The following is a 27,466-nucleotide window of genomic DNA, read 5'->3' as shown; positions in this document are numbered from 1 at the left end:
TCACATTTGGCTCAAACGTAAAAGTCTGCTCACTTGTTGGCGAAGGCATATATTCTAGTCATTACTAGTGGAATACGTGTGCAGTGTATCGGGCTGTGCAAGTTTGACCATTAATCTGCGCAGGCCTCGCTTACAGAGTTGGCATGCAGCCTCTCCTCTCTCTCCACAGAGGGTTTTCGTAGTCCACCTCCCTGGCTGATTCCAACTCCGCTCACCTGTGTGCTCCTCCACTCTGGACCTCTCCATGGTGCTGAACTTGTGTTGAGGCATTTTGGCCACTAATTAGCAGTTTTTGCCCATTTACTCAGCACTAATTACCCAGGGGGTGATCTTTACACTTCCCGAAAGATTCGATCGTAGCCTACATAAAATGGCATAGCTGTGGCCGAACACAATTTCTGCTCACACACACACACACACACACACACACACACACACACACACACACACACACACACAGACACACACAGACACACACAGACACACACACACACGCACACGCACACGCACGCACACACAGACACTTCACATTCTTATTATAGGATAATGGAGAGAGCATTATAATGTAGTTGGAAGCCATATCATTTGTTACGGCCATAATGTGTTCCCTCTGTGGTGGTTTCCCTGTTCCTCTCCTCCAAGGTCTGCATGCAACTAAGCAGTTATCATGAGGTGCACCTGACCAAGGAGAGAAGCACATACTGTATACTCCAGGCTCCTGTTCCAGATAGAGGCTTCTGTGAACTGCTGCTCTTGCTGCCTCTCAGCCTGAAATTTGATTGAGCCTATATACGTGTTGTCCGATTTCTTTGATTTAGTGTCTTGGTGGTTTTTGCATGTTTTCATGGCAGTAAATCATGGGTGGGTATATTGTTGTCAAAGATGTTGGTGGAGCATTATTCCCATAGGGCCGAGCGTAACACACTTATATCAGGGGGTAGTATATCCCTCAGAGCTTTTAACCTACAGCTAATCATTTATCACAGTGGGTCCCAATCCCTCTTGAGTTGATGAGAGCTGGGGCAGCAGGTGATATAACTACCAGGAAAACCCGCTGGTATAGATCTGCACAACCATGAGAACCACTTTTATCACACTGATCAAACAATTATGTTATCATCATTAATAATCATCCCTGCTCCACTTAAGTGGAAAATGACACCAGACGCACTTATTTTAGGACTATTAAATTAGAAAAATGTTTTATTAATCGCAAAGGCATTGAGGATTCAGGCACATTTGACATACACTTTCCGTGTGGGGGGGCTCAGACCATGGTCAGTCTGCTGGACTGTTCTTCTCAGGGTGGGCGGAGCGTGTTTCCCTGGGACGGGGGTGACGCCGCACGCTGCAGCAGTCCCGTCAAAATCTGCTCCAGTATCACTGAATAGCGACACTGCCAAAAAAGAAAGAAAGGACAAATTCATTCAATTATGAGCCGAACTGTTTGGATTCAGAGCGACGGCGCGACATAGTGAGGCAGTTTGCTGGACGGTGCCTCGAGGTAATTAATTTGTCCGAGTTCATTTGACTTTGACCATCAGCATGTTGATAGTTCTATATCAATCTGTACCCTCTTTTTCTTTTGCTGGCTGTGCGTAATTAGTGCGTAATGGGTAGCTATTTCGGGAGCAGACGCAGGTGTGCCAATTTGCAATAGTAGCCTACCTGCATCTGCTCTGAACGAGACATCAGATTCCTGTGGTAATCGTATCGTGCTATAATCGTTTTGCTCTTTTCTGATAAAGCTATCATCATGGTAGCTTTGTCGTGATATTTATTTCTCTGAATGTCTTTTATCATTACTACAATGTTTTTCGTATTGGGATCCGAGCCGCGAGATCCATTTTTAGATGCGAATTTAGATGCGTGTTCAGTCACAGAGACAAAGCGTTGTGACTTAACCAGTGTTCATTTTGCAGGGCGAAGAGGCTTTTCCCGAAATTAACCATGCGTCTCACAGCGGTGGTGTTCAGTCTGCTCCTGACAGGCATCGCCAAAGGTAATCAATGATTGTGTAGCTACAGTCCGGGTGGAGTGGCACATGAGGTTTATTGGCAAAGCTGCAAAGACATCAGTCAAAAACCCAAACTCTTTTCTGAACTGCTGGGCTCAAAGAAAGTAGCCTAATAGCGAATGAATATGTTATTGCTCTGTGTGTTTAATAGGTTAGATTATTTTTATGTTTTACATGGTGACATGCTGCTGCTGCTGTCCTCTGTTTCTCTCCCCCAAAGGTTGGGAATGCAGCGCAGGGTGCAACGCAGAAAACGGGTTCTGTGAGAAGCCAGGGAAGTGCAGGTAGCAACGTTAGATTCCTGTATCACCATGTTTCCCCTATAACTAACACTGTCAGTGTTCATCCCTCTGACAACTGCAATCACAATCCAGCCAACTGGCTCTTTTTTCCTGGGTTTGTTTGGCGCATGCATTGTGTTGAATCAACTGCAGCTAAATCAAGCCATTGTTACAGAGTGTTTTCCCAACAGGTAGCTCAAACGCATGGTCACACAGCATGTAGTATTGGAGACTTTGAAAGGGTTTATAGGCTATCCACCAAAATTATGATTATTAATTTGGGGTTTTAGTGAAGGAATGCAACTAAATGGAATATACCTATAACACTGATCTGAGGAATGGCATGTGGACATGTAGGCTATTGTATCCCATGCATGCTACTCATCATGGGGACTTGACTCCAAAACATCACTGCCTGTAAGGCTCTGCGGGAGGTATAGTGGTTCTCAAAAATGTTCACATGAGGGACCCCTAAACTGACAAAGATTAGACCACGGACCCCCATTTGATAGGATTCTGTCCCGCGGTCCCCCCATATGATAATAACGATTGATGCTTTTAGATGTTTTATTACAGAAAGTGTATAAAACCCATGACCAAAAATAGGCATTGTGTTACTTATGAATGGAATTATAGCAAAAAATAAATGACCCCCCTTTTGGCTGTGGGGACCCCCTGGAAGCCCCCTCAAGGACTCCCTGGGCTCCCCATTTGAGAACCACTGATTAGTCTTTTATGTTTTTTCAGGTGCAAGCCAGGCTGGCGTGGGGAGACGTGCACCCAGTGCATGCCGTTCCCTGGCTGTTTGCACGGCGCGTGTGAGAAGGCGTGGCAGTGTGTCTGTGAGGATGGCTGGGTGGGCAGCCAGTGTGACCAAGGTGAGGCTAATTGAGCTCCTCTTCCCCCATGCAGACACGCGCCTCATAGCCATCGCTAGTGACGCAGGGGGAGGAGCCGCCTGACGCAGGGGGAGGAGCCGCCCGAGCGTCTCTCCTCTGTCTGTGCTGCTGGGAGGGATCTGGGTTTCCCACAGAGTCGTAAAGCCGGTGTCTTTGAGGAGAAACCGACTGTAGCAAAGATCTGATTTAGAGGCAACAAAAAAAGAAGAGTTCAGGCGAAATGAGGGTCATGTCTTGACAGTGAAGGCTCAGGCGATGATGTGCAACACACAGCATAGAGCACCTGTAGAGACGCTGGTCATACATAATAATAATAATAATAATGATTGGATTTATATAGCGCCTTTCCTAAGGCTCAAAGCGCTTCACAGAATCATTATTCGTTCACACCATTCGTAGCGTGGCAGCCACACATTGGCGCTCAACGGCCCCTCCGAACCACCATCATTCATGTCTACATTCATACCAATCATACCATTCATACCAATCACACCAATCATACGAGGCAAGGAGGGTTAAGTGTCTTGCCCAAGGACACAACGACAGCAGCTGGGAGGGAGCGGGGATCGAACCACCAACCCTTGCATCATTGGCCGACCCGCTCTACCTCCTGAGCTAAAGCCGCCCCACAAATGATAAAAAAATACATGAAGAGCAGGGCTGTGCAGAGACCCTTAGAGGAGCAGGGGATCAAAAAACAAAAAAGGGGGCACGGTTTCACTGTTGCTAACCCACCAGTCTAGTCTCAACGCCAGACCCATGAGAGTTCTTACGCTGATACACTACGTTACTGCATGCTGCAGATCTCTGGGTCTGGGACACTTTACCTCAGCCGGCTGGTTGTGGGAGGGAACCGTTCACTTGGCCAGTCATATGCCAGTGGTGGATTCTCCATCCTCAACCAATCAGTAACGACTTTGCGATCAGGGAGGCGCAGCCCATTTTTCGAACCGCTCTCTCATCGGTGCTACGACCTGTCACTCATTTCAATTTCAACCCGCCTTCAAAAACCAGCAGTGGCTGTGAAGTGGCACAGACTCATTTTATGTAGTATGCGGAATGCAGCGATTCAACGTAATATTTGAGTCTGGGGGGAGAGACTACCGCCAGTCAGTCAGTCGGCGCTGGGGCAGTGGGCAGGATGGCAAAGGCATGACCCGCCCATCTCTGCCTCTGATTGGAGCAGGAGATGGGGAGAGACGCAGGATTAGGATAATAGCCAAGCGAATGTGATTGGATCAACAACGTTTGACGCCGGGCCAATCGGAGGCAGAGAAGAGAAGGGCGGGTCATGCCTTCGCCATCCTGGGGGGGGGGGGGGAATATTGCGCACGTCACAGAGACGCAGACGATTACTTAACTTCCTGGGTTGAAAGGTCAACCAGATATTTTATTTATTGCGAAATTGATATTTAAGTTCTTCTTGAAGGGTGTTGGGCATGCCTTCACTGTAACCCTCCCCCCTCCCACACACACACACACACACACACACACACGCACACACACACACACACACACACACCCTTCTGCTCTGCGAGTGCCTGGTGAATAAAGTGCCCCATCTTCTGCTCTCGTGCCACTGAGCAAGGCACACTCTGGCTGCCTTTTGGCTGTTATGGGGGAGGGGGAAAATACCCCCTTTTTTCCATTTCAGCAGATGCTGTGCGGATGTGTGCAAGCTGTTCTATGCTCAAAGCCTGTGACTACAGTGTGAGGAGGAGTGCGTCCAAAAAACAAACATTATTACGTCTGCACACAATCACCTGCTTCCCCTCAAGCAAACAAAACGCAGGAGGGAAGATTAAAAGAACAATAATGTCCTCTCGGCTTCTGTCTCTGTTTGACCTGGATCATGGAGCACAGTGAGCCCTGTATACATCTCTGCCACGTTCAGTTATGTGCGCTGCTCGCCTATAAATTGCGATGGTTGGTTTGTTCTGGGTTTTGTGGCGATAAGGTGCTGAGGGAGGGAGGGAGGGAGAGTCCGCGCACAGCATCTAAAAACAAACAACATGCGCTGTTTTTCTCTCTCTCTCCAACAGATACGCGCCTGTGCTCATCCAGGCCATGTGCTGGCAACGCCACCTGCATCGAGACGGGAGAGGGCGGATACCTCTGCGTCTGCCCCCGCGGCTACACGGGCGAAAACTGCCACCTGAAGAAAGGACTCTGCCTGACAAACGGGTATCGCCGCGTCCGTCTTTGAGTGTCTGTCTTAATTAATACATGGCGATGAAGCCCTGGCTGGGAATTGGCTTTCCAGCGTTGACTTACAGGCGGGCGGGACTGATCACTCTCCTGCCTGTCAAGATCCATAAAACGAAAGGCCCTGGGGACGCCGCTGGCTGACACGGCCGTCCAGACGCTAAACCCCTCCCATCTCTGCTCCTTGTGAGATGTCCTCGTTATTGACTTTGAGGGAGACACCTGGAATCCAATATACGGCCCCCGCGCCTCCTCCTCCTCCTCCTCCTCCTCCTCCTCCTCCTCCTCCTCCTCCTCCTCCTCCTCCTCCTCCTCCTCCTCCTCCTCCTCCTGCTCCTCCTCCTCCTCCTCCTCCTCCTCTTCCTCCTCCTGCTCCTCCTCCTCCTCCTCCTCTTCCTCCTCCTCCTGCTCCTCCTTCTCCTCCTCCTCCTCATCCTCCTGCTCCTCCTCATCTTCCTTCTCCTCTTCCCCCTCCTCCTCCTCCTCCTCCTCCTCCTCCTCCTCCTCCCGCTCAATAAATAATCATTTGAGCCCGATTTTAAACATTTCAAAATGAGATGATGAACCACTCTGCTGGTGGGAGTTCGTCTCCATTATTAGGCTTGCGTCAGCCTTCGTTAAGCAGCTCCTCTACAAGAGGGCCACAGATGTCTAAATAGCCTGCCGGAGCTGCGCTTCGTTTGATGGATAAAGCAGAGCTGGAAAGTGAAGGACTTGTGCAATTACGTGGGGCTACTATAGCAGATATTGATTGGGTTTCTTTTTTTTTAGCCCGGCTTTTCATCAGTGCACTTTGGTGAAGCGTTGATCAGAATATATGCTAAATGAGTGGGTGCAGTAATTGGCCGGGCAATAACAAAGCTCCTTTTGTTGCGTGCTACTGGTGCAGATTTTCTTATTTGCATAAAATGAGATAAGCACTGCTTCTCTCCCCCCGCTGAGATAAGAACAGAACACAGAAAACACTGATAAACTAGAACACGGACCTCCGGAACTCCAATCCTTTCATTCTATGATGATGTGCACGTTTTGTGAGTCGGATCAGAACCCTGACCCACCAGCCACTCCCCTACACACCCCTCGAACCCTGACCTATGACCCCTTTTCCCTAGCCCAGCCTGACCACGCCCCCTCTCACCACCCAGATACAGCTAGCCACTCCCCCTACCCACCCCTCGAATCCCGACTCTCTACGATGACCTTCCTATCCCTAGCTACGGCCCCCTTTACCCTAGACCGCCCCCCTCCTGGATCGGATCCACGGCCAAATTGAATGGGTTCTTCCTTGGCCTTCGGTGCTACACCTTTCCACCAAGTTGAATGCAAATCGGCCCAGTAGTTTTTCCATAATCCTGCTAACAAACAGACAAACGCCAACGAAAACACAATCCGGGAACCCAGTCTATTTTTATTTGAAAAATAGACTCTGGGTCACAATGCTAGAATTTCTAACTTGGATACCGGTTACCCAGGAAAATGCCGATACTCTATACCGTTTTCGATACCAGGGGGGGGGGGGGACACATCAAGAGACATAAAAAGGAGCTAAAACAGATAGACAGACGCACGCTTCTCCATACAGTAATCTAGGCCCAATAAAATACAGCAGATTACCCCTGCTCTAGTCATCAGCCTATCACAGCACAGCAGATTACCCCTGCTCTAGTCAGCCTATCACGACACAGCAGATTACCCCTGCTCTAGTCATTAGCCTATCACAACACAGATACAGATACAGATACAGATACTTTTATTGCCACGCAACCAGGTTGGTGGTATTTAGTTTCAGTACATGATGTTATAGCTCTGGCAAGACATGGAAACAGGACATTGATACATTTAGACAATTAAACAGTTACACCTTTCCCACTTCCAACAATAAATACATAAATACAGGATACAAGACCAACAGACGTAAAGTTAGGGTGAGGGGGGAGGGGGGAGAGGGAGAGGGGTGCTGAGGGAGTTCAGAGTCCGTATGGCTGTGGGAAAGAAACTGTTTTTGAAGCGGGTAGTTTTGGTGGGAATTGATCTGTATCGTCTTTTTGAGGGGAGGGGCTGGAACAGGGGGTGGGCTGGGTGGGAGGGGTCCTTAATGATCTTACAGGCACGGGTGATGGTTCGGGAGGTGTATATGGAGTCCAGGGTGGGGAGGTCACAACCAATGATTTTTGCTGCTTTATTAATAATGCGCTGTAATTTGGATTTAGATGATTGATCAGCTGAGCCGAACCAGACAATTATGGATGAGGTGATGATGCTTTGTATGATGGCGGAGTAGAAGCGGAGCAGTAGGCGTTGTTTAATCCTGTATCTTTTCAGTTGCCTGAGGAAATAGAGTCGCTGATGTGCTTTCTTGGTGATGGTGGTGATGTTGTGGTCCCATTTGAGGTTATTGCTGATGTGTGTTCCGAGAAATTTGAAAGAGTCTGTGAGGGTTATGGGTTGGTCGGATATTGTCAGTGGGAGTTTGGGTGTCATTTTTGCAGTCCTGAAATCTATGGCTATTTCGGTGGTTTTGGAGGTGTTGAGCAGGAGGTTGTTAGTAGAGCACCATGTTGCGACTCTCTCTACTTCTCGTCTGTATGCTGATTCATTGTTGTTTGTGATGAGGCCGAGGATGGTGGTGTCGTCTGCGTATTTGTAAACACAGCAGATTACCCCTGCTCTAGTCATCAGCCTATCACAACACAGCAGATTAACCCTGCTCTAGTCATCAGCCTATCACAACACAGCAGATTACCCCTGCTCTAGTCATCAGCCTATTGCAACACTTTTAGCTTATTGAAGCGATACCCACCAATGATAGGGAGGAGAAATCAGTAGTATCTTGTTGTTGCTTTTTCCTTTGATTTCCCCCCATGTTCTCCCTGATTATACTTGGCCAATTGATCCCCATGCTGCCCTATTGGCTGCCCCGTTCACTGCTCCACCCTCTGCCGATCTGGGGAGAGCCGTAGACTAGCACCATGCTGGCTCCGACACATGCGCAGTATGCGCACATGCCGCTTCTTTTTACCTGACAGGGGGAGCTTCACCGGTAGGATGTAGCACGTGGGAGGATCACGCTATTCCCACCAGTTCCCTTCCACACCGACCAGGCGCCCCGACCGACCAGAGGAGGCGCTAGTGCAGCGACCAGGACACATACCCCCAAATCCGGCTTCCCACCCTCAGACACAGCCAATCGTGCCTGTATGGACGCCCGACCAAGCCGGAGGTAACACGTGGGGCGCGAACATGCAACCCTCGTGTTGGTAGGCAGGGAATCTAGTGCTACACTACCCGGACGCCCAATCAGTAGTATGTAGGGTTGCCAACCATCCCTTAAAATACGGAATCGTCCTGTATTTGTAAACTAAAAGACGTCTTCCATATTGAACTGATACGGGACGCGCTTTGTCCCGTATTGGAGAAACACGCAGTGCAAAGAGTGAAGGGCTATTTGTATTGAGCGAGTTAAACCCGCAGCCGCTGCTGCTCTGCCCCTCAGCCTAGATTGCGCCTCTCTCATTCTGTTTGTTGTTGTGAGTCACGACCAATGAAGCGCTGTCAGTGTTGCCAGATTCAACTAAACTCTGAAGACAGCACATTGAGTAGGCTATTTACATTGTACATATACAAATGTAGCATGCTATTTGTTTTTGTTGTGTTCGGACGATTTCAGTTGAAATCTAAAATGTTGCACTAATGATTTAAACTTTCATACCAGGTTTGTTCTGTTCAAAAGAATAGCTGTTTGCACTGTTAAAAGAAAATTGAATAAGTAGGCCTACATGCAAATGTAAAGTAGGCTATTTAGACCTATATCAAAATACTGTTTGCACTAGCCTACTGTTTGTTTTTTAATACAGCAGTTTTATTAACACATTGACTGCCAGCCGTTTTTTTTTGCTGTAGGTAGCTTTTGCCAAGCCGTTTTTTTGAGGATTCTGGCTCATTTTACAAGAGCCGAGGATTCTTTTCTGCTTGGAGTTTGTCAACACAAAGTTCACAAAAGTACTAATAGAATGTGTGCTTTCTCTGTCTAAAAGAGTTAGTTTGTAGAGTTAGTAGTTATGTAGATATTAGCCGTTGAGTACAGCATGGTTTTAGCGTCTGTTTGAGCAGCCTCCCTCCCTGGCAGCGAGTTTGAGCAGCCTCCCTCCCTGGCAGCGAGTGTGGATAGGTCTCACTCGTCTCTTGGGTTTGAGAGCCCCGATGAAGCCCCGTGCGACTCTAGGCTTTATGCTGCCCACACAGTCCATTTCTGGAACCCCCCACCGCAGCAGCGCGAAAGCGTCCCCGCCTACAGTATGAGAATGAGGCTCGTTCGTTTCTGACTGTAAAATCGCCAAGCCATTTCCTTGAGAATGGAGGAAGCAGCCGCGGGAGGCGGCTGCTTTTGGTTGACTTTATCTCTGTCGGGAGAGGACCGTCGCCACCTAGCTGGTCGGTAAAATAGATTATACACATTCAATACTTCCAATATCTCCATAGGAGACGCGGGGGGCATTGATCCACGTAGCACCGTCAAAAAAAAAAAAATTTTTTTGACGTATTAATACGTCAATGGCAGTGAACCGCTGGATTTTTTTTGACGTATATATACGTCAGTGGCAGTCAACGTGTTAAGAATGAGAAACGTTTGATTTGCGACGCCCAAATACAATTCTTGGATGATAATCTAGGAATAGGCTATGCGCAAAAGTGTTTGCTTCTGTTAATAATAATAATAATGTGTAAATGGTTGAAGCCGAAGCAATTGCAGTTATGTGATTGTTATATTTAAGTCCACTACTCACACCCCCCCGCGCGCGCGCGCGCCCCCCCCCCCCCCCCTTCCTTATTTCCATTTCAAGAAGTTGGCAACCCTAGTAGTATGTCTGATTTTTCATTCAGAGAAAGCACTATCGATACTGTTGCAAATGAGTATCGTATCCGTTTCAAAAAATGTTCGTATCAATATACTATCAATACCTTTTAACACATCCCTATTTTCCAGGTCCCACGTGCTCCCTGCAGCACCGACCGCGGGCCAGACCCAAGCCCGCCCTCGAACCCCCCCTCGAGCACCGGGTGTTCTCGCTGACGCCGCAGCACTACTCGCTCCCGGCTCACGCCTTCCACAAGCTCCTCCGCCCGCCCGAGAGGGACCTGCTGAAGATCACCCTCAAGGAGACGGTGCACTCCTCCTCCTCCTCGGGCGTCCTGGTCACCCGCGGACAGCTGCTCTGCTTCGGCCTGCTGGCCCTGCTCACCTGCCTGGTGGTCCTGGGCACGACGGGCATCGTGTTCTTCGGCCGGTGCGAGACCTGGCTGGCCAACGCCAAGTACACCCAGCTGGTCCGGCAGCAGCGGGAGCACCTGCTGAGAGAGGCGGGCGGCACCAGCCAGGAAGAGCCGAAGCATTCCGTGAACATCATCCTGCCCGAGAAGATACGGCTCACCAGCTTTGGAAGGCACTACACCTCCATCTGATTAGATTTGGGGTGTCTCTCTCTCCCTCTCCTCTCTCTCGCTCTCTCTCTCTCTGGAGGGACTTTAATATGAAATGTCTAAAAATAGCGACGCGTGGAAATACCATGACTGCTTGACAGGTGTGTTTATGAGGTGAGAGATAACCACTGGAAAGCATTCCCAATCTTCCATACAGCTCTAAATGGATTCTATTTGAATGTATAGTCTACTGGACAAAGTGGACAACGGATTGTAACTGTACCTTCCCATATAATAAGGTTGCACAACCAGCCGTGGAATGTGTCCGAAAATAACTTCAACAAAAATCCAAACGGCAACCTTGTAAGAAGATTGCAGTGCAGTATTTCCTTAACCCATTTTTGATTTTTTGAAGGATTCTTTTTGATGTCCATACTGGGCCGTGGATCTATAGTAAAATACCGTTCATTGTGTGTGTTATTACTGAGCCACAGGTTGATTTGGTATACGTTACAATGCATTCATATAATATGAAAATAAAGTTAAAGCAGTACTGTGGGTTACGTTAGAGCACTTGTCTAGATCACTTTTCTTTCTTTCAGAAGGAGTGATTAAGCAAAATAAAGATCAATTGTGATACTCTGTTTGAATTTGCCACCCAAATGTAGTTGGTCATGTTTTATTATAACTGACGAGCACATTGTGACTTATCATAAATACATCAAATTGCATATTGTGAGTCTGCAGTTAAAAGGTGTAATTATATATTGTTAATATGCCATCGAAACGGAAGGACTAAGGCAGGGGTCTCAAACTCACCGCATGTGGCCCGCCGGCGCCCCCTGTGTCGCCCGCGATGGAATTGCAAAAAAAAAAAAAAAAAAAATTACAATGCACCTCAACGCAAATGCAAGCTACCCGCTGAATAAGTTTCCAAATGTTCATGTCATTCTGGCCAATACTCCACTTCTGTTATAATGTATGTTATATCGTCTGTCCAGAAAAAAAAAGTCACTTAAGCAACATCAGCCTTTCAGCCAACACAGTGGCAGAGCGGATTACTGAGCTGTCAAGTGACATTTATGATCAGTTCTAATTCTAGCTGGAGTTCCAAGGGACAGTTGAAAATTAACACTGCCTAATTTAGCAATGTGCATTGTCCCTAAAAAAAGAAAAAAAAAGTCCCTCAAATAAACAAATACATTGTTAATGTAAAAAATAGATTGTCCCTCAAATAAATGAATACATTGTTAATGTTGAGAATTCGAACGGTTGCATTTTTCTCTTTTTTTTTTAAATACATGAAGTGGCCCCCTTGTGACAAGACTGGACACTCAGCGGCCCCCAGGTCATTTGAGTTTGAGACCCCTGGACTAAGGGCTCTTCTTCCAAATGCTCCTGGACTGTAATGGTACCCGTGTGGCCTGGAGGTTCTTCTGTTTGCCAAATCTGGCCCAATTTTTCCTTTCTCTATAGATGTTGCCGTTTAGGTGTTGGTTTTTGAACTTGTATAGATGTACATTTTTGATGTAATAACATTGATGTAATAATAACATTCTCTATATATACTGTGATTCCTCACGGAATGCTGATCTCTCCCATCTACATTATTTATACATGGCTGTCATAGACCTCTACCCCTCCATCCATCAAGCAGATCTCAGCCTACATTTTCTCCTCCTCCCCCCAACATTATGTTGCTCCTCCTTCTCCCTCTAATTGAACTTTCCAGGTAATGTGCCATCATGCATCTCTGAGCCCCGAGTCAATACTGTAGCATCCATATGGCTTAATGCATTAGTCTGTCAGGCACAAAGATGGCCACTCACTCAGGATAAAGTGATTTCATGAATACTGAATGCAATGGATGCCAAAAAGCCCAACTAGGAAACATGTCTGTTACCCATATGTGACAGTGAACAGGTAATACATTATTGCATCTGAAATATTCATATGCATTGGCTGCTGATACGAGTATCGTTTTAGAGCGGGACATATCTTTTGTGTCATGTAAATCACACCATCAGCACCTGCAGTTCAGTAAAAGGCTTTTACCTCTAACCACCGTTCCATCTCTGCAATCTATTGATTTGTATTTGTTTTGTACCTGTATTTGTTCTTATTTACTTTGTTTGCTGTATTATGTACTCTTTGTGTGTATTGTAAAGCGTCTTTGAGTTCCCCAGAAAAGCGCTATATAAAACTTATGTATTATTATTTGTTGAGCTCTGCCATAATTTCAGGGTGATGGGTGGTTATCTTCTGCTTGTAGCAGTCAGTTGTCGGAACGAGACGTCTTATTCCCACAATTGAAATTCAATGTAATAGCCTACATGGAATTCAATGTAATTGAATTTCATATAGGCTATTCCATTGAATTTCATATAGGCTATTACATTGTTATTACATCATATAGGCCAGGGGTTCCCAACCTTTTTTGTGCAAGGACCGGTAGATACATGGAAAAAAAAGATGCGGACTGGTTGTCAATTTGAATGGGTTTTAGTTACATATATATTTACTCACCAGGGGGCGACAAAAGGGTAAATAACAGCCTTTTGTGTTGTACTGTATGTAGCCTATACAGTATTTTATGTTTTTGTTTTAACTACAAACATAAATAAACGTCAACTTGAAACTATGTTTCAACTACCACACACAGCCTATAATATATATATATTTTTTGGACCGGCTCGCGGCCCGGTACCAAATGCGTTGCGGCCCGGTACCGGTCCGCGGCCCGATGGTTGGGGACCACTGATATAGGCTATTACATGCGCAATATAGATTGATTTGCACGTGACGTTTTTTTGTACTGAAAAACTGATTAGGTAAATAAGGGAGGGGGTTGGGTGGGTTACGGCAATACAATGATCAGTATTTGTTGCCGTTTGGGATCTTGACTATTGTGCATTGCTTTGGACAGATATCACTTGTGTTTCCATTGCTTTTAATAAAGGAAATATATAAAACTGTTCACCTAAAAAACTTACTTGCAGTGGTATCTATCTGCTGCCTCAGTCCCTGATGTGATTCTCCATCATCTGCAGTGCTGCTACTGTAGAAGTCAACAGCAGTGCAACAGCAGTGCTGCTACTGTAGAAGTCAACAGCAGTGCAACAGCAGTGCTGCTACTGTAGAAGTCAACAGCAGTGCTGCTACTACTGTAGAGGTCAACAGCAGTGCTGCTACTGTAGAAGTCAACAGCAGTGCTGCTACTACTGTAGCGGTCAACAGCAGTGCTGCTACTGTAGAAGTCAACAGCAGTGCTGCTACTACTGTAGAGGTCAACAGCAGTGCTGCTACTGTAGAAGTCAACAGCAGTGCTGCTACTGTAGAAGTCAACAGCAGTGCTGCTACTGTAGAAGTCAACAAGTCAAGTCACGTCAAGTTTATTTGTATAGCACATTTCATACACAGAGGCAATTCAAAGTGCTTCACATAAAATGGTTGACAGGAAAATAAAAGAAAAGAAGAGAGTAAAATGGACATTTAAAAGCATCACAAAAAAAAGAGTATAAAAAGTGCATTAAGCAACTTAAAGCATCAGAACAAAACTTTAAAAAAAGAGTATAAAAAGTGTAATAAGCAACAGGCGCAGCAGTTGCAGAAAGAGCTCAAACTTATAGAGGACTCATTGGGTTTGCATAGTAGCTGTCAGCAGTTAAAAGCGACGGTAAACATAAAAGTCTTTAGTCTATTTTTAAAAGTAAGTAAGGTTGGGGCAGATCTGAGGTCTTCAGGCAATTTGTTCCAGCTAGCAGAAGCATAGTGGGTAAATGCAGCCTTCCCGTGATTTGATTTGATCCTAGGGACAGTTAATAAGCTGGACCCTGTTGACCTAAGAGTTCTAGACGGTTCGTAGCGTGGGAGCAATTCAGCTATGTATTTTGGGCCTAGGCCGTTAAGTGATGTATAGACTAATAACAGTATTTTAAAATCTATTCTCTGACACACTGGCAACCAGTGTAAGGACTTAAGAACTGGAGTGATATGATCAGCTTTCTTAGTCTTCGTTAGAACTCTAGCAGCAGCATTCTGAATAAGTTGAAGTTGCCTAAGTTCTTTTTTGGAGAGACCAGAAAAAAGGCTATTGCAGTAGTCTAACCTACTATAAATGAAGGCGTGAATTAGTTTTTCTAGATCCTGTCTGGACATGTATCCCCTAATTCTTGCTATATTTTTAAGATGATAAAAAGCAGATTTTCTAATTGACTTAATGTGGGAGTTAAAATTGAGATCGGAATCAATAATAACTCCAAGATTTTTGACTTGATCCTTAGGCTTCAGGGATAGAGACTCAAGGCGTACAGTGATTTTAAGCCTTTGTTCTTTGGGGCCAAACACGATCACCTCAGTTTTGTCTTTGTTTAGCTGTAGGAAATTCTGGGACATCCAGTTATTTATTTGATCAATGCACTGGCACAATGATTCTATGGGGGCATAGTCAGCTGAGGAAAGAGTTATATACAGCTGAGTGTCGTCTGCATAGTTATGATAGGCTACTTTGTTTTTTTGCATAATTAGGCCTAGAGGGAGCATATAAAGGTTGAAGAGAACGGGCCCCATAATGGATCCTTGAGGCACCCCACAAGTCATCCTAGTTAGGTCAGATGTGTAATTGCCAATGGAGACGAAGTACTTCCTGTCTTGAAGATAGGACTTGAACCACTGGAGGACCGTACCCGATAGCCCAACCCAGTTTTCCAGTCTGTCCAATAAAATTGAGTGGTCAATAGTGTCAAATGCAGCGCTAAGATCCAGTAGCACTAGAATCAAATTTTTGCCTGAGTCTGTGTTCATTCTGATGTCATTTATGACTTTAGTAAGCGCGGTTTCAGTGCTGTGATGGGGGCGAAAGCCTGATTGGAGTTTATCTAGGAGATCATTTGAGGTTAGGAATCTATTGAGTTGTAGGTAAACAACTTTTTCAATTATTTTGGCTATAAAGGGGAGATTAGATATTGGTCTGTAGTTACTGATTACCGATGCATCAAGGCTACGCTTTTTTAGTAGGGGTTTAATAACTGCAGTTTTCAGGGACTCAGGAAAAGTGCCGGTCACAAGGGATCTATTAACTATTTGCAATAGGTCCGACGACAGACAGTTATAAACGCTTTTAAAAAAGCTTGTTGGAAGGGTATCGAGACAGCACGAAGATGATTTAAGGCCTTGCACAGTTTCCTCTAAGATGTCGTGGTCGATAACGCTGAACTGGGACAAATTTATCGAACTAGGGATCTGCGGGTAGGATGATGTCACAGCATTTCTTGGTGTGGAGCCACTAATAGCCTGCCTGATATTAATAATTTTATCCGTAAAAAAGGCAGCAAACTCATTACATTTGACAGTAGAGAGGAATTCAGGTGCTACACAGAGAGGCGGATTAGTCAGTCTATCAACTGTGGCAAATAGAGTGCGTGCATTGTTCACATTTTTGTTAATTATCTCGGAAAAGAACGATTGTCTCGACCTTTTCAGTTCGAGGTTGTAGGACAACAGTGATGCTACTGTAGAAGTCAACAGCAGTGCTGCTGCTGTAGAAGTCAACAGCAGTGCTGCTACTGTAGAATAGAAGTCAACAGCAGTGCTGCTGCTGTAGAAGTCAACAGCAGTGCTGCTACTGTAGAAGTCAACAGCAGTGCTGCTACTACTGTAGAAGTCAACAGCAGTGCTGCTACTGTAGAAGAGAAGTCAGTCAACAGCAGTGCTGCTACTGTAGAAGTCAGTCAACAGCAGTGCTGCTACTGTCGAAATCAACAGCAGTGCTGCTACTGTAGAAGTCAGTCAACAGCAGTGCTGCTACTGTCGAAATCAACAGCAGTGCTGCTACTGTAGAAGTCAGTCAACAGCAGTGCTGCTACTGTCGAAATCAACAGCAGTGCTGCTACTGTAGAAGTCAGTCAACAGCAGTGCTGCTACTGTAGAAGTCAACAGCAGTGGTGCTACTGTAGAAATCAACAGCAGTGCTGCTACTGTAGAAGTCAGTCAACAGCAGTGCTGCTACTGTAGAAATCAACAGCAGTGCTGCTACTGTAGAAGTCAGTCAACAGCAGTGCTGCTACTGTAGAAGTCAACAGCAGTGCTGCTACTGTAGAAGTCAGTCAACAGCAGTGCTGCTACTGTAGAAGTCAACAGCAGTGGTGCTACTGTAGAAATCAACAGCAGTGCTGCTACTGTAGAAGTCAGTCAACAGCAGTGCTGCTACTGTAGAAATCAACAGCAGTGCTGCTACTGTAGAAGTCAGTCAACAGCAGTGCTGCTACTGTAGAAGTCAACAGCAGTGGTGCTACTGTAGAAATCAACAGCAGTGATGCTACTGTAGAAGTCAACAGCAGTGCTGCTACTGTAGAAATCAACAGCAGTGCTGCTACTGTAGAAGTCAGTCAACAGCAGTGCTGCTACTGTAGAAGTCAACAGCAGTGATGCTACTGTAGAAGTAAACAGCAGTGATGCTACTGTAGAAGTAAACAGCAGTGATGCTACTGTAGAAGTCAACAGCAGTGATGCTGCTGTAGAAGTAAACAGCAGTGATGCTACTGTAGAAGTCAACAGCAGTGCTGCTGCTGTAGAAGTCAACAGCAGTGCTGCTGCTGTAGAAGTCAACAGCAGTGCTGCTGCTGTAGAAGTCAACAGCAGTGATGCTCGAATGGAAACTGCAATGTATCCAATTAGAAATTATCATCACGGTGAATCTGACTCATCCTATATTTTCTTCTGGTCTATTTTTGGCTGATCACAGCTACCACCAGATAATTGTCAGACTTGCTTGTTAAAAAAAACACACACACACACACACACACACTTGTGAAATCTCCACAATCTTTTGTAGCATTTAGGTTTATGCACGGGCTGAATCACATCAATTATTAGGCCCTGATAATTAGGGCCATGCTATCAGAATGACCATTTTTATATTTATATATTTCCTATAGAATTTATAGAGCTAACAGTGATTCACTGAATGTGCTCGACTCTGGGCGAGGCAGAGTCTTAACACCATGTCATTTCACAATATGAATTACCAGTAACACACACACACACACACAGACACACACGCACGCACGCACGCACGCACGCACGCACGCACGCACGCACACACACACACACACACACACACACACACACACACACACACACACACACACACACACACACACAGATTCAGCACCACCCGTCTATTCTAGTACGCTGCCCCCCCACCTCATAATGATGTGAGAGAGGTGAGGCATCTGCTCCTCTACTCTGTGTCGCTTCATAAACATTCCCCCAGAGCCAACTCGTTCATTATCAACTGAAAGATTAACGTGATTCTATCAGCACTTGTGCACAATCTGTCCCTGAAGGCAGATCTGTTTAAGAGAGCAGTCTCTGGCTCCATCTAGTGGTGCCAGGTGCCTACTACCTACACAAGTGGTTCTCAAAGTGTCTGGGCTCCGGGCTCCGGGGACCCCCCGGGGGTCTTGAGGCAGTTCCAGGGGGTCCCCAGCGAAAAGGGATCATCCTTTATTTTCACTAGAATTCCATCCAGTAACATTAACAGAATGTCTGACGATTTTGGTCATGGGTTTCATACGCTTTCTGTAATAAAAACATCGAAAAGTGTGACGACCCTCCCACTCTCCTGTCTGGCCCTGTCTTGCAGGAGCCTGGGTGTCGGGGTCGTTAGGCTGATTGGCCACACCTGGGCCAGTGGACTCATTGGGCTTAAGAAGACCTTCAGATCATTCAGTCTCTCTTCCTCCTCACCGATGTTCTGTTCATTGTTTAATGTAGTTTGTTTTGTCTAGTTATTTTCCCTTTGTTTTAGTTAATAAATTGTTTGAACTTTTACTTTGTCTTTGGTCTATGTCTCCCCTCATATGTTACAACCATAGACTGTATAAATATATGGACATATAGCGGGTTACAACCCCGGTCAAGGAAGAAAGATATGAGGGGAGTCATACACCACAGTAAAAGTTAAAACAATAATTTAACTAAAACTAAGAGGAAATAACTGGACAACACAAACTACAGGTGCATCGGCGAGGAGGGAGAGAGACTGAATCTGAATTTGAATCAGAAAAAACTTTATTGACCCCCGAGGGGAAATTGGGACGTGCTACAGCTGCTGGTACTCAGGCATGGAAAAATATCAACATAAGCAGGATGCATTATAAGAGACATAGGACTGTTCCATACAATGAAATAGAATACAATAGAATACAATAGAAGTGGTCTGCTGAGTGCACGGGCCCAGGTGCACCCAATCAGCCTAACGACCCCCACACCATGCTCCTGCAAGGCAGGGCCAGGAGGCGAGTGGGAGGGTCCTTGATGTGAAAAGGGTTGTGCACCACTGACCTACACCACTGGATCCAGCATTAAAGCTGCCACGCTAGATACATACAGATACATATAGATACATATAGATACACACTAAATACATACACACTAAAATACATCAGCCTCAATCACATCAAGCTGCCACACTAGGTACATACACACTAATACATCAGCCTTAAAGCTGCCACACTAGATACATACACACTAAAATGGATCAGCCTCAATCACAAACTGAAGGCTAAATCGTCCCTCCCCAGATGAGATACTGGTATTAACACTAAGGCGATCAGCTTCATGTCTAAACTTTCTCTTTTTAGCCCTTTTTGCTACTTACCAATGGTGATGTGATGTTGATAGGTAGAGATGTTTCTCAGCACAATCCATACTGGTCTGTTCATAGTAGCTCTGGAAAGTTGGGCAAAAACGAATTAGGTCGGTGGGGTCACGCTCCTGTATGGACAAGCTGACTGAGGCTCACCAACATTTCCTCCACAGCAAAGTACACTTCAGTGAGCTTCAGTCAGCTTGTAAGTGGTAAATACGGCAAATAGGGCTAGACTTAAAAAAAGAAGTGAACTATCCCTTTAAGGGCATATCTTTTGCCTCTCTCGTTCCCTTTGGTAGCCTTTGAGGGTTTGAAAGTCTGGCTGGATGATTTCTGAGTATTCAAGTTCACATTTTTCAAATAGTGACATCTTACTGCTCGTTCAAATAGTTACATCTTACTGCTCGTTCAAATAGTTTGTTCAAATAGTTACATCTTACTGCTCGTTCAAATAGTTACATCTTACTGCTCGTTCAAATAGTTACATCTTAGTGCTCGTTCAAATAGTTACATCTTCTCGTTCAAATAGTTACATCTTACTGCTCGTTCAAATAGTTACATCTTCTCGTTCAAATAGTTACATCTTACTGCTCGTTCAAATAGTGACATCCTCCTGCCCGTCCAAATAGTTACATATTACTGCTCTTTCAAATAGTTACATCTTACTTCTCGTTCAAATAGTTACATCTTCTCGTTCAAATAGTTACCTCTTCGTTCAAATAGTTACATCTTACTGCTCGTTCAAATAGTTACATCTTACTGCTGGTTCAAATAGTTACATATTACTGCTCGTTCAAGTAGTTACATATTACTGCTCGTTCAAGTAGTTACATCTTCTCGTTCAAATAGTTACATCTTCTCGTTCAAATAGTTACATCTTCTCGTTCAAATAGTTACATCTTACTGCTCGTTCAAATAGTTACATCTTATTGCTCGTTCAAATAGTGACATCTTACTGCGCTTCCAAATAGTTACATATTACTGCTCGTTCAAGTAGTTACATCTTACTTCTCGTTCAAATAGTTACATCTTACTGCTCGTTCAAATAGTGACATCTTACTGCTCGTTCAAATAGTTACATCTTACTGCTCGTTCAAATAGTTACATCTTACTGCGCGTCCAAATAGTTACATCTTACTGCTCGTTCAAATAGTTACATATTACTGCTCGTTCAAGTAGTTACATCTTACTTCTCGTTCAAATAGTTACATATTACTGCTCGTTCAAGTAGTTACATCTTACTTCTCGTTCAAATAGTTACATCTTCTCGTTCAAATAGTTACATCTTACTGCTCGTTCAAATAGTGACATCTTACTGCTCGTTCAAATAGTTACATCTTACTGCTCGTTCAAATAGTGACATCTTACTGCTCGTTCAAATAGTGACATCTTACTGCTCGTTCAAATAGTTACATCTTACTGCTCGTTCAAATAGTGACATCTTACTGCTCGTTCAAATAGTGACATCTTACTGCTCGTTCAAATAGTTACATCTTACTGCTCATTCAAATAGTTACATCTTCTCGTTCAAATAGTTACATCTTACTGCTCGTTCAAATATTGACATCTTACTGCTCGTTCAAATAGTTACATCTTACTGCTCGTTCAAATAGTGACATCTTACTGCTCGTTCAAATAGTGACATCTTACTGCTCGTTCAAATAGTTACATCTTCTCGTTCAAATAGTTACATCTTACTGCTCGTTCAAATAGTGACATCTTACTGCTCGTCCAAATAGTTACATATTACTGCTCGTTCAAGTAGTTACATCTTACTTCTCGTTCAAATAGTTACATATTACTGCTCGTTCAAGTAGTTACATCTTACTTCTCGTTCAAATAGTTACATCTTCTCGTTCAAATAGTTACATCTTACTGCTCGTTCAAATAGTGACATCTTACTGCTGGTTCAAATAGTTACATCTTACTGCTCGTTCAAATAGTTACATCTTACTGCTCGTTCAAATAGTTACATATTACTGCTTGTTCAAATAGTTACATCTTACTGCTCGTTCAAATAGTTACATCTTACTGCTGGTTCAGTTACATCTTACTGCTCGTTCCAATAGTTACATCTTACTTACCTTTTTCCTACTTTTCCTACTTTCCTTCCTCTTACCTCTCTCAACGAGTGTCGCCTTGGGTGCGCCTGAGACCACCACACTGCCCAACTAAGTGGCCTCTGGCACTTTATTTTATAATTGTTCCCTTACCAAGAGCACCTCAAACAAACAAACAAACAAACAAACAGACACACATACGACAGAGCACGGCAGCTCCCCCATTTTTCTCAGTTACATCTTACTGCTGGTTCAAATAGTTACATCTTACTGCTCATTCAAATAGTTACATCTTACTGCTCATTCAAATAGTTACATCTTACTGCTCGTTCAAATAGTTACATCTTACTGCTCGTACAAATAGTGACATCTTACTGCTCATTCAAATAGTTACATCTTACTGCTCATTCAAATAGTTACAAATTACTGCTGGTTCAAATAGTTACATCTTACTGCTCATTCAAATAGTTACATCTTACTGCTCGTTCAAATAGTTACATCTTACTCCTCGTTCAAATAGTTACATCTTACTGCTCATTCAAATAGTTACATCTTACTGCTCATTCAAATAGTTACATCTTACTGCTCATTCAAATAGTTACATCTTACTGCTCATTCAAATAGTTACATCTTACTGCTCATTCAAATAGTTACATCTTACTGCTCGTTTAAATAGTTACATCTTACTGCTCATTCAAATAGTTACATCTTACTGCTCGTTCAAATAGTTACATCTTACTGCTCGTTCAAATAGTTACATCTTACTGCTCGTTCAAATAGTTACATCTTACTGCTCGTTCAAATAGTTACATCTTACTGCTCGTTCAAATAGTTACATCTTACTGCTCGTACAAATAGTGACATCTTACTGCTCGTTCAAATAGTTACATCTTACTGCTCGTTCAAATAGTTACAAATTACTGCTGGTTCAAATAGTTACATCTTACTGCTCATTCAAATAGTTACATCTTACTGCTCGTCAGAGCCGCCACTGTGCAAAGATGCCTCATGTAGCTTTAACTATTATCTAAAAAACAATAGGCCTATCACTTGTCTATGTTACACTCGTCCGTTTGTGGAAAACATTTTATATTCAATTGTGATCCTCAACTTTAATGTTGGCTATTACACCTTTATCAACTGACAAAGTATTTTTTTAAGCTCTTGGTGAAAAGTCCTGTAGTGTCACAGTATGACCACCAGGTGTCATCCGTCTAAAAGGAGAAAGGAAGGTTTAGTCTGGAACATGCATGGCAGGGCAAGAACCTTTGGTTTATAACAGCTAATCGTTAATAGCTGAATGTTTTCACATATTAGGGAGAAACACACACCATGTACGTACGGACACACACACACACACACACACACACACACACACACACACACACGCACACACACACACACACACAGTACACACACACACACACACACACACACACACACACACACACGCACACACACACACACACACACACACACACACACACGCACACACACACACATCCCCCAATGTGCATCAGAATAAAAAAAGAAAAGAAAAGTAGAGGCTGTAGCCTACACTGGTCCTGAGAGTGTTTTATTTGTGAATATAAGCTAATGTCACTCCAAACTTCACTTTATTTCCCCCCCAGGTCCACACAATATATTATCGCCATAGCAACAATACAGAACAACAGGAGTGTGGGATGAGTGTTGTACTCCCCTGTAGAAACTCTCAAACTTTCTCCCTTTTAAATCCACGCATTTCTCAACCACTTGAAATACTGATCGAGCTTGAGTGGATAATGGTTCATAGACGTCTGCAGTGTTATATTCCGTATCCCTACCTGACCTCCTACAAAGAGCAGCCTTGAAGTCGCTGCCACTCAGGTAGCGGTTATATAAACCTACTGTATGAGCGAAGGCTGAGGGGCTAAGACAATAGATTTACATATCAGGTAGCGGTTATATAAACCTACTGTATGAGCGAAGGCTGAGTGGTTAAGACAATAGATTTACATATCAGGTAGCGGTTATATAAACCTACTGTATTAGCGAAGGCTGAGTGGTTAAGACAATAGATTTACATATCAGGTAGCGGTTATATAAACGTACTGTATGAGCGAAGGCTGAGGGGCTAAGACAATAGATTTACATATCAGGTAGCGGTTATATAAACGTACTGTATGAGCGAAGGCTGAGTGGTTAAGACAATAGATTTACATATCAGGTAGCGGTTATATAAACGTACTGTATGAGCGAAGGCTGAGGGGCTAAGACAATAGATTTACATATCAGGTAGCGGTTATATAAACCTACTGTATGAGCGAAGGCTGAGGGGCTAAGACAATAGATTTACATATCAGGTAGCGGTTATATAAACGTACTGTATGAGCAAAGGCTGAGTGGCTAAGACAATAGATTTACATATCAGGTAGCGGTTATATAAACCTACTGTATGAGCGAAGGCTGAGGGGCTAAGACAATAGATTTACATATCAGGTAGCGGTTATATAAACCTACTGTATGAGCGAAGGCTGAGGGGCTAAGACAATAGATTTACATATCAGGTAGCGGTTATGTAAACGTACTCTATGAGCGAAGGCTGAGTGGCTAAGACAATAGATTTACATATCAGGTAGCGGTTATATAAACCTACTGTATGAGCGAAGGCTGAGTGGTTAAGACAATAGATTTACATATCAGGTAGCGGTTATATAAACCTACTGTATGAGCGAAGGCTGAGTGGTTAAGACAATAGATTTACATATCAGGTAGCAGTTATATAAACGTACTGTATGAGCGAAGGCTGAGTGGTTAAGACAATAGATTTACATATCAGGTAGCGGTTATATAAACGTACTGTATGAGCGAAGGCTGAGTGGTTAAGACAATAGATTTACATATCAGGTAGCAGTTATATAAACGTACTCTATTAGTGAAGGCTGAGTGGTTAAGACAATAGATTTACATATCAGGTAGCGGTTATATAAACCTACTGTATGAGCGAAGGCTGAGTGGTTAAGACAATAGATTTACATATCAGGTAGCGGTTATATAAACCTACTGTATGAGCGAAGGCTGAGTGGTTAAGACAATAGATTTACATATCAGGTAGCGGTTATGTAAACCTACTGTATGAGCGAAGGCTGAGGGGCATCAGTGATCATGTCAGCGTATAGGTGGCCATAGGTGATGTGGCCATCACTGATGACATTTAGTGCTCGAGTGACATCATCACTGATGGTGTCATAGGCATTGTGACATCATCAGAGACATCATTACTGACCAAAATCATCACAAATCTCACAATGGCTACGTTTACATGATGACTTTTAATTCAGAATTAAAACTTCCGAATGAAATCATTCAGAAGTAAAGTTTTTTCCTGCGAGTTTACATGTAAAATCTTAATTCCGAAAAGGTGGTTACATGAAAGAAACTTTAATCTGATGTTTTTGAGTCATCGTAAGGTTTGGGGCTGGGAAGGCTTCTGATTGGATAAACGTAAACAGGATGTTAACGTCATTACGTTTACCAGAAGTAAACACTCAGCAGAGTTCTCAGCGCTGCGTGATTTCTAACCCCACATAGGATAAGCAATAACCACGCCCTGTGGCCCCGGGATTGGCCAGGAGCAACACTGGAGGACACGCAGCCCAGCGATTTCATGAACCAACTAAATAGCTCTTCTTGAGAATGGACAGCGATTTACCAGTGCGAGCGACGAGCTAGAAACAGCAACAACATGGAAGAAAACGTTATCACCGCACTTTTCTGTTTCATTTTGATCGTTTGTGTTAAGCAGCAGCACGACAGTAATATGCTACTGCTTATTCTGCGTCTGCTGAGGAGGAGAAGGGAGGCAGTAGAAAACCGCTGTACCTCAGTCCATTGCCTTTTCCCACTCGCAAGGCCAGACAGCAGTGGATGAAAAAGGGAGCGAGCATGCGCAGAAAGACCGGAATGAACTTAATTCCTAAAAAAGGGTATACATGAACGCAAAATGGTTTCATTCGGAATAAAAAACGGAATCAACCGGCCACTTACATCGGATTGAATTTTCATTCGGATTGGCCATTTTCATTCGGATTTAAGTTTTTTCAGATGTTTACATGATAACTTTTAATAGGATTGAACGTTAATTCCGAATGAAAAGGGGAATAAACGGTCCATGTAAACGCAGCCAATGTGACCAAAAAATGTGGGACAGAAATTGCAGTCAGAGAAACAGACAGACAGAACCCACATTAAGAAGATGAGCGGAGGCTGAGTGGCTAAGACAATAAATAGATTTACATATCAGGTAGCGCTTATATAAACGTATGAGCGAAGGCTGAGTGGCTAAGACAATAGTCTCTTAAAACAGACTGTCTCATCTACATCCGGCAAATGCAGGTAAACAGTCTGTAAGTTACACCCCCAGAAGTTGGGAAAGGAAGTTGGGAAAAAACCTTCAGACTGGAAGGAAGTTCGACGGAATCCGACCAATCACGACACGTGATTGGTCGGATTCTGATTGGACGAATGAAAATTCTGATTGGACTAATGAGCGGAAGACCCGCCTTAAAAAAATTCTGATTGGACTAATGAGCGGAAGACCCGACTTTCTGCTTCCCATTCCGGTTGGCGCATGCTTCTCCCCCACGAATTACAGACGGTATGGCGGAAGCATTTGAAAATTGCGGAAGCCAACTCATCTGTTCTAAGAGACTACTAAGACAATAGCTCTGCGAGGCTATAAATTATGTAACCAGCAGCGGGTACAAGCTTTCCTGGAAGACATGCTACCTGCCTTGCGCAACCTGGCTTTGTACGTTCTTGTCAACGAAAATCCGCACTCCAAAAACAAAATGCACATGCTTCTCTTCTGACCATGGCTAATTCAATCAATGTCTGTGAACATGCTGTGCTTTCTCCAAAATCTGGAACCAGAGTGCCGAGACGTCATCATCATGGTGATGTCATCCCACGTTGCTCTGGCATGAACTGTTACTCATAGCAAAGCTAAACAGTTGTGCAATAGAAAGTGTGCCTTGGAAAACCACAGTCGGTTCAATAGGAAAGTGTGCCCTGGAAAATCACAGTGGATTAAATAGGAAAGTGTGCCCTGGAAAATCACAGTGGATTAAATAGGAAAGTGTGCCCTGGAAAATCACAGTGGGTTCAATAGGAAAGTGTGCCCTGGAAAATCACAGTGGATTAAATAGGAAAGTGTGCCCTGGAAAATCACAGTGGATTAAATAGGAAAGTGTGGCCTGGAAAATCACAGTGGGTTCAATAGGAAAGTGTGCCCTGGAAAATCACAGTGGTTTCAATAGGAAAGTGTGGCCTGGAAAGTTACAGTGGATTCAATAGTAAAGTGTGCCCTGGAAAATCACAGTGGATTAAATAGGAAAGTGTGCCCTGGAAAATCACAGTGGATTCAATAGGAAAGTGTGACCTGGAAAATCATAGTGGATTCAATAGGAAACTGAGGCCTGGAAAATCACAGTGGATTCAATAGGAAAGTGTGCCCTGGAAAATCACAGTGGATTCAATAGGAAAGTGTGCCCTGGAAAATCACAGTGCGATTCAATAGGCAAGTGTGCCCTGGAAAATCACTGCATTCTGCAGTCACAATCGTGATAATCCGATTTTTCAGTTTAAGGATTTGAACTAGAATCTCGCAGGTTTATCCCAAACACATTTGGATGAGTCCTGTGCGACAGACCTGCTGATGCCCAGGCTCATCATGACAGACCTGCTGAGGCCCAGGCTCGTCATGACAGACCTGCTGAGGCCCAGGCTCGTCATGACAGACCTGCTGAGGCCCAGGTTCGTCATGACAGACCTGCTGAGGCCCAGGCTCGTCATGACAGACCTGCTGAGGCCCAGGCTCGTCATGACAGACCTGCTGAGGCCCAGGCTCGTCATGACAGACCTGCTGAGGCCCAGGCTCGTCATGACAGACC

General features: G+C 44.3%; 1 protein-coding gene across 1 annotated transcript; it reads left to right on the top strand.

Moving 5' to 3' along the window:
* Positions 1 to 1,950: 1,950 nt before the first annotated feature.
* dlk1 (delta like non-canonical Notch ligand 1) lies at positions 1,951 to 10,862 on the top strand (the record flags this gene model as incomplete). The annotated part of the gene is made up of 5 exons (XM_083634305.1): positions 1,951 to 2,002; positions 2,238 to 2,301; positions 3,046 to 3,176; positions 5,240 to 5,395; positions 10,387 to 10,862. 5 exons carry the CDS (start codon positions 1,951 to 1,953, stop codon positions 10,860 to 10,862), a joined length of 879 nt encoding a protein of 292 aa, XP_083490431.1.
* Positions 10,863 to 27,466: the final 16,604 nt, after the last annotated feature.

Source organism: Poromitra crassiceps, assembly GCF_964638095.1.
Source record: "Poromitra crassiceps genome assembly, chromosome: 3".
In the NCBI taxonomy this organism is placed as follows: domain Eukaryota; kingdom Metazoa; phylum Chordata; class Actinopteri; order Beryciformes; family Melamphaidae; genus Poromitra; species Poromitra crassiceps.
This window is presented reverse-complemented; position numbering and strand designations above follow the sequence as displayed.